This window comes from Pleurodeles waltl, chromosome 1_2, assembly GCF_031143425.1.
Source record: "Pleurodeles waltl isolate 20211129_DDA chromosome 1_2, aPleWal1.hap1.20221129, whole genome shotgun sequence".
In the NCBI taxonomy this organism is placed as follows: Eukaryota; Metazoa; Chordata; class Amphibia; order Caudata; family Salamandridae; genus Pleurodeles; species Pleurodeles waltl.
This window is the reverse complement of record NC_090437.1, coordinates 1,311,330,478-1,311,344,111: the sequence shown is the minus strand read 5'-3', so window position 1 is coordinate 1,311,344,111 and position 13,634 is coordinate 1,311,330,478. Positions and strand designations below refer to the sequence as shown.

The 13,634-nt window shown below is 47.2% G+C and overlaps 1 protein-coding gene across 1 annotated transcript in view; it reads right to left on the bottom strand.

Moving 5' to 3' along the window:
• CCT7 (chaperonin containing TCP1 subunit 7) overlaps positions 1–13,634 on the bottom strand; it is a 149,517-nt gene that overhangs the window by 62,748 nt on the left and 73,135 nt on the right. Inside the window, exon 7 of the mRNA XM_069205603.1 lies at positions 9,629–9,793. Coding sequence (XP_069061704.1) covers positions 9,629–9,793 — 165 coding nt within the window. The remainder of the gene's footprint in view (positions 1–9,628; positions 9,794–13,634) is intronic.

Below are 13,634 nucleotides of genomic sequence, written 5' to 3'. Positions count from 1 at the left end.
TCTTTTTTATTAAACTCTTCAATTAAAGATAAAAAAATGTTCTGCAATCAAAGTAGATTGCATAGAAAGTTTAAACAATCCACTGTAAAAGAAAAACGACATTGAAAATAAAGGAGCATTATTAGCTAATAGGCTGCATACAGGTTAACACAGCAGAACCAAAAACTGGCACTGTGCCTTTAAGGCCCCAAGCACCTCCAGTATCCCACCATGCCTCAGGGCTGAAAGTGAGGTGACCGTTGGTTCACAGTTAGGTCAGTACCTTTTTTACAGTGCTAAGAAGAGATAGATTAGACAAATGAGTACTGTTGTACCTCTAAGATCACGTCTGAGGAGGAGGGTGGGTTGTTTAGGACTTTGATGAGGATACCCCTGGAAGAGAACTTGGATTTACAGGTAAGTAACTTATCCTTCTCTTCCAGGGGATCCTCATCAGTAGTCATAAACACTGAATAGATTAGCAAGCCCATCCCATACCCCTGCGGATGGAGAGGTAGAAGCACAAGCAGTCTATTTGTCTTAGTTAAATAAATTTCTTAATGAAGCCTGACCCACTTGAGTGTCTGTCTTAGCATCTGAATCCAGACAGTAATGTCTTGTAAAGGTATGCACCGATCTCCATGTTGCTGCCTTGCAAATTTCAGAGATGGGTACATTCCTAAGTGCTATTGTCTCTGCCTTGCCTCTTGTAGAATGAGCTTTAGGCTTGGCAGCCAACTGTATGTTAGCCAATTGGTATGCAGTCACAATACATGAAAACTAATCCATCTAGAAATAGTTTGTTTTGTGGCCGCCCTGACTGTTCCCATGTGTCCGTAGTTCACAAACAAGTGATCAGATTGTCTGATGCTCTTGGTCTTATCAAGATAAAATGTTAGCACCCTCTTCAAGTCCAGTGAGTGCAAGGTTCTCTCTGCCAGAGTAGCTGGTTTGGGAAAGAAAGTTGAAAGCGATATGGTTTGATTAATATGGAAGTCCAAAACCATCTTAAGTTGAAAAAAGAAAAAGAAAAAAAAAAAAAAAAAACACACGACAACTCGGTTGGGTCCATAGAACTACTCTGTTATTGTGAAAAACTGTATAGGGTTCTTTTGAACAGAGAAGCTAAATTTGGCTGACCCTTCTAGCCGAAGTAATGGCACAAAGAAAAGCGGTCTTTCACGTAAGGTGTTGCAATAAAGCAATGGGAGCGGCCATAAATCTAGACAAGAGCACATTCGACTCCCATGGAGGTGAAGGTGTACAAGTTGGTAGAAAAACTTTTTCAAACCCTCTAAAAAATCCTTAACCACTGGCATAGTAAAGAAGGACTTTTGTGATGGCGATTTACGATAAGCCGTAATGGCAGACAAATGTACCATAATGGAGGAAACTGCAGTCCTGACTTCGCAAGGTGAAAGAGGTAAGGCAGAATAACCTCCTCTTGAGCCAGGATTAATCTTTCTGTCTGCACCACCTGAAGAATCTTTTCCCATTTGAACACATAGGAGCGTTGCATTAAGGGTCTTTTGGATGCCTATAAAATATCTGTGCATTCCTGTGAGAGGCCTAGATGCCCATACTGCAAGAATTCAGGAGTCATGCCGTCAAGCTCAGCGAGGGAAGATTGGGATGTAGAACTTTCCCCTCTAGTCTGTGGAGAAGATCAGGTCTGCACAGCAACCCCTTGTGAGTTTTTTCTGACAACTGAAGGAGATCTGTGTACCAATATAGGCGAGGCCATTTCGGGGCTATTAGTATCATCCTGGTTCTGGACCTGTAGAGTCTGTTGATCACCATGGGAATTAGGGGAACTGGTGGGAAAAAGCATAGAGAAATGTCTGACCAATCAACAGGGGATTCCCCTTCTCCCTGGTCGATAAAACCTGGATGCGAAGTCTGGGCATTTTTTGTTGGTTTTGTCAGCAAACAGATCTAATTGAGGATGCCCTCATAGCCGGAAAATGTCTGCTACAACGTCATTGTGAAGCAAACAGTCGTGCAAGTCTGATAGATTTTGGCTTAGGGAATCGACTTTTGTGTTATGTTCCCCCGGCGGGTGAACCACTGTGACTGACAACCTCCTCGCTAGTAACCAGTGCCAAATGGTTTGTGATTCAGGAGGCAGAGGGGGAGATCTGGTTCCCCTTAACTGTTTAAATAGTACATTGTGGTCATGTTGTCTGTTTGGACTCAAATGTATGTGCCCTTGATGGATGGGTAAAACGACTTGAGAGCCAGATGAACTGCCCTCAGCTCCAGCAGATTGATGTGGTATTGCTGCTCCTTTTTCAACCAGAGGCCTTGGGCTTGGAGAGGACCCATGTGAGCTCCCCAACCTTGTAGCAATGCATCCGTTACAAGAGTCTCAGTAGGAGTGCTCTGATGAAAAGGAACCCCTACTAACAGATGTTGTTGGCGAGTCCACCACTGTAGCGAGGTTTTTGCCACAGGTGAGAGGATTATTCTGTCTTCCCATCTGGCTGCGAGTGGACTCCACTGATCTTCCAGGTTCTCCTGAAGAAGAGGTCTCATGCGTAATCTGGCATTCGGGACAATGAAAATGCAGGAGGCCATGGAGCCCAGTAGTGACGCTATTTGCCTAACTGTAGGTCATAGAGTGAAGAATGGTGTGACACTTCTGTGCTATTGATAATAGTCTCTCCTCCGAAAGATACACTTTCTAGATTGGTGTCCAGTATTGCCCCTAGGTAATGGAGCCTCTGGGTTGTAGTTAGTATGGACTTTTGAAGGTTGACCTGCAGACCTGAGTGTTGAAGGTGCCCATCAAGGTGGTTCAAAGTTTGCTCTGCAGTGCTGCCTTTTAGTGACCAATTGTCGACATACGGGTAAATGAAGATATTCTTCTTTCTCAAGGGTGCTGCTACTGTTGCTACACATTTGGAGAATGTTTGAGGAGCTGATTTCAGCCCGAAGGGCAGTACCCTGAATTGGTAATGTTGGGATGCAACAACGAAGCTAAGGAATTTGCGGTGTTTCACTATAACCGGGATGTGAAAATATGCATCCTGTAGGATGCTTGGAGCGGAGGAAAAATCTGATGAAGGGCCAACATTCTGAACTTTTCTTTTTAAATGTATGTAAGGAAATGCCTCCTTGGCATGGTTGCCCCCTGACTTTTTGCCTTTGCTGATGCTATGTTTACAATTGAAAGTGTGCTGAGGCCTGCTAACCAGGCCCCAGCACCAGTGTTCTTTCCCTAACCTGTACTTTTGTATCCACAATTGGCAGACCCTGGCATCCAGATAAGTCCCTTGTAACTGGTACTTCTAGTACCAAGGGCCCTGATGCCAAGGAAGGTCTCTAAGGGATGCAGCATGTCTTATGCCACCCTGGAGACCTCTCACTCAGCACAGACACACTGCTTGCCAGCTTGTGTGTGCTAGTGAGGACAAAACGAGTAAGTCGACATGGCACTCCCCTCAGGGTGCCATGCCAGCCTCTCACTGCCTATGCAGTATAGGTAAGACACCCCTCTAGCAGGCCTTACAGCCCTAAGGCAGGGTGCACTATACCATAGGTGAGGGTACCAGTGCATGAGCATGGTACCCCTACAGTGTCTAAACAAAACCTTAGACATTGTAAGTGCAGGGTAGCCATAAGAGTATATGGTCTGGGAGTCTGTCAAACACGAACTCCACAGCACCATAATGGCTACACTGAAAACTGGGAAGTTTGGTATCAAACTTCTCAGCACAATAAATGCACACTGATGCCAGTGTACATTTTATTGTAAAATACACCACAGAGGGCACCTTAGAGGTGCCCCCTGAAACTTAACCGACTATCTGTGTAGGCTGACTAGTTCTAGCAGCCTGCCACAAACCGAGACATGTTGCTGGCCCCATGGGGAGAGTGCCTTTGTCACTCTGAGGCCAGTAACAAAGCCTGCACTGGGTGGAGATGCTAACACCTCTCCCAGGCAGGAATTGTCACACCTGGCGGTGAGCCTCAAAGGCTCACCTCCTTTGTGCCAACCCAGCAGGACACTCCAGCTAGTGGAGTTGCCCGCCCCCTCCGGCCAGGCCCCACTTTTGGCGGCAAGGCCGGAGAAAATAATGAGAATAACAAGGAGGAGTCACTGGCCAGTCAGGACAGCCCCTAAGGTGTCCTGAGCTGAGGTGACTCTAACTTTTAGAAATCCTCCATCTTGCAGATGGAGGATTCCCCCAATAGGGTTAGGATTGTGACCCCCTCCCCTTGGGAGGAGGCACAAGGAGGGTGTACCCACCCCCAGGGCTAGTAGCCATTGGCTACTAACCCCCCAGACCTAAACACGCCCTTAAATTTAGTATTTAAGGGCTACCCTGAACCCTAGAAAATTAGATTCCTGCAACTACAAGAAGAAGGACTGCCCAGCTGAAAAACCCCTGCAGCGGAAGACCAGAAGACGACAACTGCCTTGGCTCCAGAAACTCACCGGCCTGTCTCCTGCCTTCCAAAGATCCTGCTCCAGCGACGCCTTCCAAAGGGACCAGCGACCTCGACATCCTCTGAGGACTGCCCCTGCTTCGAAAAGACAAGAAACTCCTGAGGACAGCGGACCTGCTCCAAGAAAAGCTGCAACTTTGTTTCCAGCAGCTTTAAAGAACCCTGCAAGCTCCCCGCAAGAAGCGTGAGACTTGCAATACTGCACCCGGCGACCCCGACTCGGCTGGTGGCGATCCAACACCTCAGGAGGGACCCCAGGACTACTCTGATACTGTGAGTACCAAAACCTGTCCCCCCTGAACCCCCACAGCGCCGCCTGCAGAGGGAATCCCGAGGCTTCCCCTGACCGCGACTCTTTGAACCTAAAGTCCCGACGCCTGGGAGAGACCCTGCACCCGCAGCCCCCAGGACCTGAAGGACCGGACTTTCACTGGAGAAGTGACCCCCAGGAGTCCCTCTCCCTTACCCAAGTGGAGGTTTCCCCGAGGAACCCCCCCCTTGCCTGCCTGCAGCGCTGAAGAGATCCCGAGATCTCTCATAGACTAACATTGCGAACCCGACGCTTGTTTCTACACTGCACCCGGCCGCCCCCGCGCCGCTGAGGGTGAAATTTCTGTGTGGACTTGTGTCCCCCCCGGTGCCCTACAAAACCCCCCTGGTCTGCCCTCCGAAGACGCGGGTACTTACCTGCAAGCAGACCGGAACCGGGGCACCCCCTTCTCTCCATTCTAGCCTATGTGTTTTGGGCACCACTTTGAACTCTGCACCTGACCGGCCCTGAGCTGCTGGTGTGGTGACTTTGGGGTTGCTCTGAACCCCCAACGGTGGGCTACCTTGGACCAAGAACTGAACCCTGTAAGTGTCTTACTTACCTGGTAAAACTAACAAATACTTACCTCCCCTAGGAACTGTGAAAATTGCACTAAGTGTCCACTTTTAAAACAGCTATTTGTCAATAACTTGAAAAGTATACATGCAATTTTTATGATTTGAAGTTCCTAAAGTACTTACCTGCAATACCTTTCGAATGAGATATTACATGTAGAATTTGAACCTGTGGTTCTTAAAATAAACTAAGAAAATATATTTTTCTATATAAAAACCTATTGGCTGGATTTGTCTCTGAGTGTGTGTACCTCATTTATTGTCTATGTGTATGTACAACAAATGCTTAACACTACTCCTTGGATAAGCCTACTGCTCGACCACACTACCACAAAATAGAGCATTAGTATTATCTCTTTTTACCACTATTTTACCTCTAAGGGGAACCCTTGGACTCTGTGCATGCTATTCCTTACTTTGAAATAGCACATACAGAGCCAACTTCCTACAATGTACTTGTTCAGATGTCTCGGATCCAAAATGGGTCTGAAAACCCCATCTTGACCTTTCTTTTGTACTAGAAATAAGCGGGAGTACACCCCTTTTCCTCTTTGCGAAGGTGGAACTTTTTCAATAGCTTGCTTTTGTAGCAGAATGATAACCTCTTTCTGTAGCAAAGACTGGGGAAGACACTTTGCTGGTAGCACCGGAGAAGGAGACTTGAAACGTAGAGAATACCCATTCTTGACAATATTTAGCACCCATTTGTTGTATGTTATGGCGTGCCACTCGTTTATAAAATTTGCAATACTTCCCCCGCCCACCCACTGGAGTGGTTGTCAGAATCAGGGGAAGAGAGTTCTCATTGTTTGCCCGATGTTTTGGGGGTAGACGGATTTTGCCTACTTGAACCATGTTCTCTTGTTGTCTTGCTGGACTGATAGAACAGTCGTCCTTGTCTTTGCTGTGGCTTTTGGGGCCAATGAGGGGTTTGAACCCTCTGCTGATAAGTAAGCCTATCAAATGGCCTATACCTTCATCGGTATTCCTTACATCTGTCTAGCCCTACGGCTTTCAGTGTGTCCAACTCCGTCTTCATTTTGGCCATCTCATCATCCGAATGGGTCCCAAACAAGGAGTTCCCAGTGAATGGCAGGTTGAGGATGCGATGTTGAGCCTCCTGTTTTAAACCTGTGAGGCACAGCCAAGATGACCTCCTTGCACATATGCCATGTGCATATCCATGAGCCGCTAAGTCCGAGCCATCCGCAGATGCACTGATCACCTGGTTGGCTACTAGACCTCCTTCCTGAAGGATCTCTTGGAAATCCTGTCTGTCTTCTCGCGGCAATTTATCTACAAACCTGTTCAGAGAGTCCCACAAAGAACAGGCGTATCTTCCTAGAAGTGCAGAACCACTAGAGACCGTCATAAAAGCTGCCGAGGTACCACACATTTTCCTACCGAGCGAATACAGATGCTTGCTCTCCTTATCTGGAGGGACCGTTGATGAGGAGGCCACAGAATGAGTCTTTCGGGCTACAGCTAGAATGACCGAGTCCGGCGGCGGAACAGCTCTGAGAAATAAAGGATCCTGGTCTGTGACTTCATATTTCTTTAGGATCAGCGCCTGCGCTGCACTGCATGCAGGGTTGCTGGTGTCAGAAAAGTGTACATGGCTGGCTGCAGAAGACCAGGAACTAATGGCAGCTGCTGCCTGGAAGTACGACGATGGTGTAGGGTCTCAAAAGTTACCGACCATTATGTTGTCGGTTCCGAAAGGTCTATATTGAGTTTCTGGGCTCCTCTAACCAACACCTAATTGAAAGTGGTTATATTGTCCACTTGAGAAACTCTTGCCGCCGGAGTATTTGTCAGAGTATGCGAACAGTCTTTTATCGAAGTGTCAGAAGCCGTGGATCATGAAGGGGATCTGCGTCTCTGGTGACGGGATCTAGAGACCCGGCATCTTGATCTTCGCCTGGAATGTGATCTACTCCTTGTGCGCGACCAGCTTGTCAGAGGATGGAATTGTCATCCGCTTGGCAGGAGTTGCTGGAGATGGCGTTAGTGGAAAAGAAGCAGAGGAGAATATAGCCGGGATTATTGTGAATCTGGAGTTTGATTAGCCAGAGTTTTAGTAAGGCTTTCCAACCACCTCGGAGACAGATTTATAGGGGAGAGCTGGCCTTGAGATGAGGCCCTTGAGGATGCCACAGATGATGTACTTGGTATAGCGACAACTTGGTCCTGAGGAGGTAAATTCGTCTCAGGAGTTGAAATTTGCCCCGCCGCTGTCTTTTGAGGAGGACTGGGACATTGAGAAGCCATTTGTGATGCAACCGTCAAAGGTGAGGAGTGTCTCAACGTCTAACGGCGATGTAATGTTGACGGAGATAGTTGAACCCTTGCCGCCAAATGTGACCTTCTTGACTTCAGTAGTTTCGAAGTTGACCGCCTCGATGGCGACTGATGACCCAACAATGGGGTATGTCTCGGCGCTGACCGGCTCGACGTCGAGTGATGGCCCAACGGTGGCAAGTGCCTTGGCGCCGAGTGAAGTTTTGTCGTCAGCTCAGACCGCGACATTGACGTCGATTTTGACGTTGGATGTTTCAACATCAGACAATCTTGGTCTGCCTCTGACGGCGTATGAGCAAAGCTGTGCTTACTCGACATTGATCGGTGGGTGGCCGTCGAAGGAGATCTATCCCGTTGAGGGAGTTGTTTTAGACGTCGTCTGAATCGCTGTCGACGGAGGAGTACTCCGACATTGGTTGGCGATTTTGATGTGACGACAGAAGCGATGATGTCGACAGCGAACAAACAGGAATTTTCCTACCAGCCGACATTGATCTTGCTCGCCGCTTATCAGAAGAGTCTTGGTCTCTGGAGATGATCTTATGAAGAGAGGATTATGTTTTCTCTCTCATGCAGCCCATGCAGACAAATCCTTTCTCTGTCCTTCAAAGTTCTTAGACATATTTTTACAGTGTCTGCAGGTCTCAAGACAGTGACTCTGTGGCAAACACACTATGCACACCGAGTGTGAATTTGACTGGGCCTTCTTTTTGCCACAAACAGGGCATTTCACAAAAAGTGAAGGCATTTTTTAAAGAAAAATGTTACTTTACTCGATGTTTTACCTTACTACCTGAGTAAAGCAGAGAAATAATGCTTCCAAAGAGTTTTTCTGGCAAAAAACTCAGAAAAAATAAGAGCTCAATCGACTAGGATACTCACAGAAGGAGCCGGAAAAAAGAAGTGACCTAACTGTGAACCAACTGTCACCTCACTTTCACCCCTGAGGCATGGTGGGATACTGGAGGTGCTCAGGGCCTTAAAGGCACAGTGACAGTTTTTTGGGTTCTGCTGTGTTAGGCTGCATGGAGGTTATTGGCTAATAATGCTCCTTTATTTTCAATGTAGTTTTTTCTTTTACAGTGGATTGTTTAAACTTTCTATTTTGAATGCAGGAAGGTTTTTTTTCCTTTAATTGAAGAGTTTAATTTATATCAAGAAACTTCACAAATAAAGCATTTGTAGGCTGTTTCTCAACATTGACTGCATTATTGCTTACACATGTATATATTTGTATTAATATTCTCTACTAGAATCATTATTTTTTTATATACATTTGATACATATACATGTGTTTATATTTGCTCTAGGGTCCCCGCACGTGGGCGGGAATATTCATGGTTTATGATTATTGATGAGGATCCCCTGGAAGAGAACCATAGGATACCAAGATACACAATTTACTGACCCCACAGTTTGACCTCAATGGAACAAGAAGCGAATCAAATTTTGTTATGTGTACGCCTTGTTAGTGGCTTAATTCATGGTTCACAGCCGGGAGACAGGGAGAACAATAAGCTGGTTGTCCACCTCATATTTAAAAAAAAAAAAAAAAAGGGGGGGGGGGTGGGGGGAAAGCTCGGCAACAAGAAAGGAAAACAATGGCAACAGGCAAACTTTTTTTTCTCTTTTTTTTTTTGCCGAGCAGCTAGGTAGAAATTGCCTTTGTTAAATTCACATCGAATTAGCAATCCACAAAAAAGCTGGAGGATCTATCTAACCCAACAGAGCATTAAAGCTCTCTGGATTCTCATTGTTTATAGTTGTGTGATTCTTATAAGTGTCTTTTAAGCAAGTATTTGAGCAATACACAATTTACTATAGAACCCAATACTGCAGTACACTTTTATGCTCCAAATTATAAGATCTCAATATAGAAGACTCAGTTTTTAGAAGCAGCCTGGCCGGAGGCGTGTCCAAAAAAGACAGTGCTAGTAACACACATTATAAAAGAATAACTAATAGTGGGGCTGTTCCTTCGGGTATCGATCACACTCTCTCTGGAGCCTACCTCTACGTTGTTCACTCTCACTTCTGCATTATCTTTCTCAGCTTTCAGTTCCAGCTCGATGTTCAGCAGAGCAATTTTCGGAGACTCATACTTTTTCGGCTGCATTTCAAAGCCTGCATAAGAGAAGGTCTTCTTAAAAGCTACTCCAGCGACCAGATGGGAGTCCTGTGAAAATAGGATAATTCTGGGTTAGAGTTAATCACATCTTCCATGGGGTACAAGTTATGCGACAGCTTACCTAACAAAAAGGGAACATTTGAGAATCCTGCGACACACAATACTTAAGCTGGAAACACGTGGGTCCATCTGCAGCATCAACTGCAATATGCTTAAATAAAAACGTACACTTACATCACTCTCAGGGGGTGGGGAGGGCGGGGAGACATTTAAAAATGTTGATAAAAAAAATAATAAACTACACCATATTCATAGAATATAGGATTTTTCCAAAGGACTTCATATGCAGGGACTGATGATCAAACCTTGTGCCTGAACGCCTCAAATCTAGGAACTACAGATGGACCAAGATGTCTCACCCCAATTACAAGGCTAGCCGTCCAATCCACACCTTGAACTAGTTTACCTGCAACCCTGTGTTAGGTGTCTTATCGACTTATTCTTTGTCTCTCAAATAAGTGTTGCCTCAGATGTAGCCTTCTGGACTGAGCCAGTCTCTCTCCTGACAATTCGCCATAGATCCGAGCGCACACAAATCTTTTCTGGTGGCTTGTTTAGACTCAATTACAGCAACAGTTTCTTCGCCAGAGTGCAACAAGGAACAAATATACACTTCACAGTCACAGAATCATTCTGGGGCTTTACACATGCATTATGTGCACTAGGCCAAAAAAATAAAATATATATGTAGGAAGTTGGCTCTGTATGTGCTACTTCAAAGTAAGGAATAGCATGCACAGAGTCCAAGGGTTCCCCTTAGAGGTAAAATAGTGGTAAAAATAGATAATACTAATGCTCTATTTTGTGGTAGTGTGGTCGAGCAGTAGGCTTATCCAAGGAGTAGTGTTAAGCATTTGTTGTACATACACAAGACAATAAATGAGGTACACACACTCAGAGACAAATCCAGCCAATAGGTTTTTATATAGAAAAATATCTTTTCTTAGTTTATTTTAAGAACCACAGGTTCAAATTCTCCATGTAATATCTCATTCGAAAGGTATTGCAGGTAAGTACTTTAGGAACTTCAAATCATCAAAATTGCATGTATACTTTTCAAGTTATTGACAAATAGCTGTTTTAAAAGTGGACACTTAGTGCAATTTTCACAGTTCCTAGGGGAGGTAAGTTTTGATTAGTTTTACCAGGTAAGTAAGACACTTACAGGGTTCAGTTCTTGGTCCAAGGTAGCCCACCGTTGGGGGTTCAGAGCAACCCCAAAGTCACCACACCAGCAGCTCAGGGCCGGTCAGGTGCAGAGTTCAAAGTGGTGCCCAAAACACATAGGCTAGAATGGAGAGAAGGGGGTGCCCCGGTTCCGGTCTGCTTGCAGGTAAGTACCCGCGTCTTCGGAGGGCAGACCAGGGGGGTTTTGTAGGGCACCGGAGGGGACACGAGTCCACACAGAAATTTCACCCTCAGCGGCGCGGGGGCGGCCGGGTGCAGTGTAGAAACAAGCGTCGGGTTCACAGTGTTAGTCTATGAGAGATCTCGGGATCTCTTCAGCGCTGCAGGCAGGCAAGGGGGGGGTTCCTCGGGGAAACCTCCACTTGGGCAAGGGAGAGGGACTCCTGGGGGTCGCTTCTCCAGTGAAAGTCCGGTCCTTCAGGTCCTGGGGGCTGCGGGTGCAGGGTCTCTCCCAGGCGTCGGGACTTTAGGTTCAAAGAGTCGCGGTCAGGGGAAGCCTCGGGATTCCCTCTGCAGGCGGCGCTGTGGGGGCTCAGGGGGGACAGGTTTTTGTACTCACAGTCTTAGAGTAGTCCTGGGGTCCCTCCTGAGGTGTTGGATCGCCACCAGCCGAGTCGGGGTCGCCGGGTGCAGTGTTGCAAGTCTCACGCTTCTTGCGGGGAGCTTGCAGGGATCTTTAAAGTTGCTGGAAACAAAGTTGCAGCTTTTCTTGGAGCAGGTCCGCTGTCCTCGGGAGTTTCTTGTCTTTTCGAAGCAGGGGCAGTCCTCAGAGGATGTCGAGGTCGCTGGTCCCTTCGGAAGGCGTCGCTGGAGCAGGATCTTTGGAAGGCAGGAGACAGGCCGGTGAGTTTCTGGAGCCAAGGCAGTTGTCGTCTTCTGGTCTTCCGCTGCAGGGGTTTTCAGCTGGGCAGTCCTTCTTCTTGTTGCAGGAATCTAATTTTCTAGGGTTCAGGGTAGCCCTTAAACACCAAACCTAAGGGCGTGTTTAGGTCTGGGGGGTCAGTAGCCAATGGCTACTAGCCCTGAGGGTGGGCACACCCCCTTTGTGCCTCCTCCCAAGGGGAGGGGGTCACAATCCTAACCCTATTGGGGGAATCCTCCATCTGCAAGATGGAGGATTTCCAAAAGTTAGAGTCACCTCAGCTCAGGACACCTTAGGGGCTGTCCTGACTGGCCAGTGACTCCTCCTTGTTATTCTCACTATCTTCTCCGGCCTTGCCGCCAAAAGTGGGGCCTGGCCGGAGGGGGCGGGCAACTCCACTAGCTGGAGTGTCCTGCTGGGTTGGCACAAAGGAGGTGAGCCTTTGAGGCTCACCGCCAGGTGTGACAATTCCTGCCTGGGAGAGGTGCCAGCATCTCCACCCAGTGCAGGCTTTGTTACTGGCCTCAGAGTGACAAAGGCACTCTCCCCATGGGGCCAGCAACATGTCTCGGTTTGTGGCAGGCTGCTAAAACTAGTCAGCCTACACAGATAGTCGGTTAAGTTTCAGGGGGCACCTCTAAGGTGCCCTCTGTGGTGTATTTTACAATAAAATGTACACTGGCATCAGTGTGCATTTATTGTGCTGAGAAGTTTGATACCAAACTTCCCAGTTTTCAGTGTAGCCATTATGGTGCTGTGGAGTTCGTGTTTGACAGACTCCCAGACCATATACTCTTATGGCTACCCTGCACTTACAATGTCTAAGGTTTTATTTAGACACTGTAGGGGCACCATGCTCATGCACTGGTACCCTCACCTATGGTATAGTGCACCCTGCCTTAGGGCTGTAAGGCCTGCTAGAGGGGTGTCTTACCTATACTGCATAGGCAGTGAGAGGCTGGCATGGCACCCTGAGGGGAGTGCCATGTCGACTTACTCGTTTTGTCCTCACTAGCACACACAAGCTGGCAAGCAGTGTGTCTGTGCTGAGTGAGAGGTCTCCAGGGTGGCATAAGACATGCTGCAGCCCTTAGAGACCTTCCTTGGCATCAGGGCCCTTGGTACTAGAAGTACCAGTTACAAGGGACTTATCTGGATGCCAGGGTCTGCCAATTGTGGATACAAAAGTACAGGTTAGGGAAAGAACACTGGTGCTGGGGCCTGGTTAGCAGGCCTCAGCACACTTTCAATTGTAAACATAGCATCAGCAAAGGCAAAAAGTCAGGGGGCAACCATGCCAAGGAGGCATTTCCTTACACAACCCCCCCCCAAACGAAAGAGGATGAGACTAACCTTTCCCAAGAGAGTCTTCATTTTCTAAGTGGAAGAACCTGGAAAGGCCATCTGCATTGGCATGGGCAGTCCCAGGTCTGTGTTCCACTATAAAGTCCATTCCCTGTAGGGAGATGGACCACCTCAACAGTTTAGGATTTTCACCTTTCATTTGCATCAGCCATTTGAGAGGTCTGTGGTCAGTTTGAACTAGGAAGTGAGTCCCAAAGAGGTATGGTCTCAGCTTCTTCAGGGACCAAACCACAGCAAAGGCCTCCCTCTCAATGGCACTCCAACGCTGCTCCCTGGGGAGTAACCTCCTGCTAATGAAAGCAACAGGCTGGTCAAGGCCATCATCATTTGTTTGGGACAAAACTGCCCCTATCCCATGTTCAGAGGCATCAGTCTGCACAATGAACTGCTTAGAATAATCTGGAGCTTTGAGAA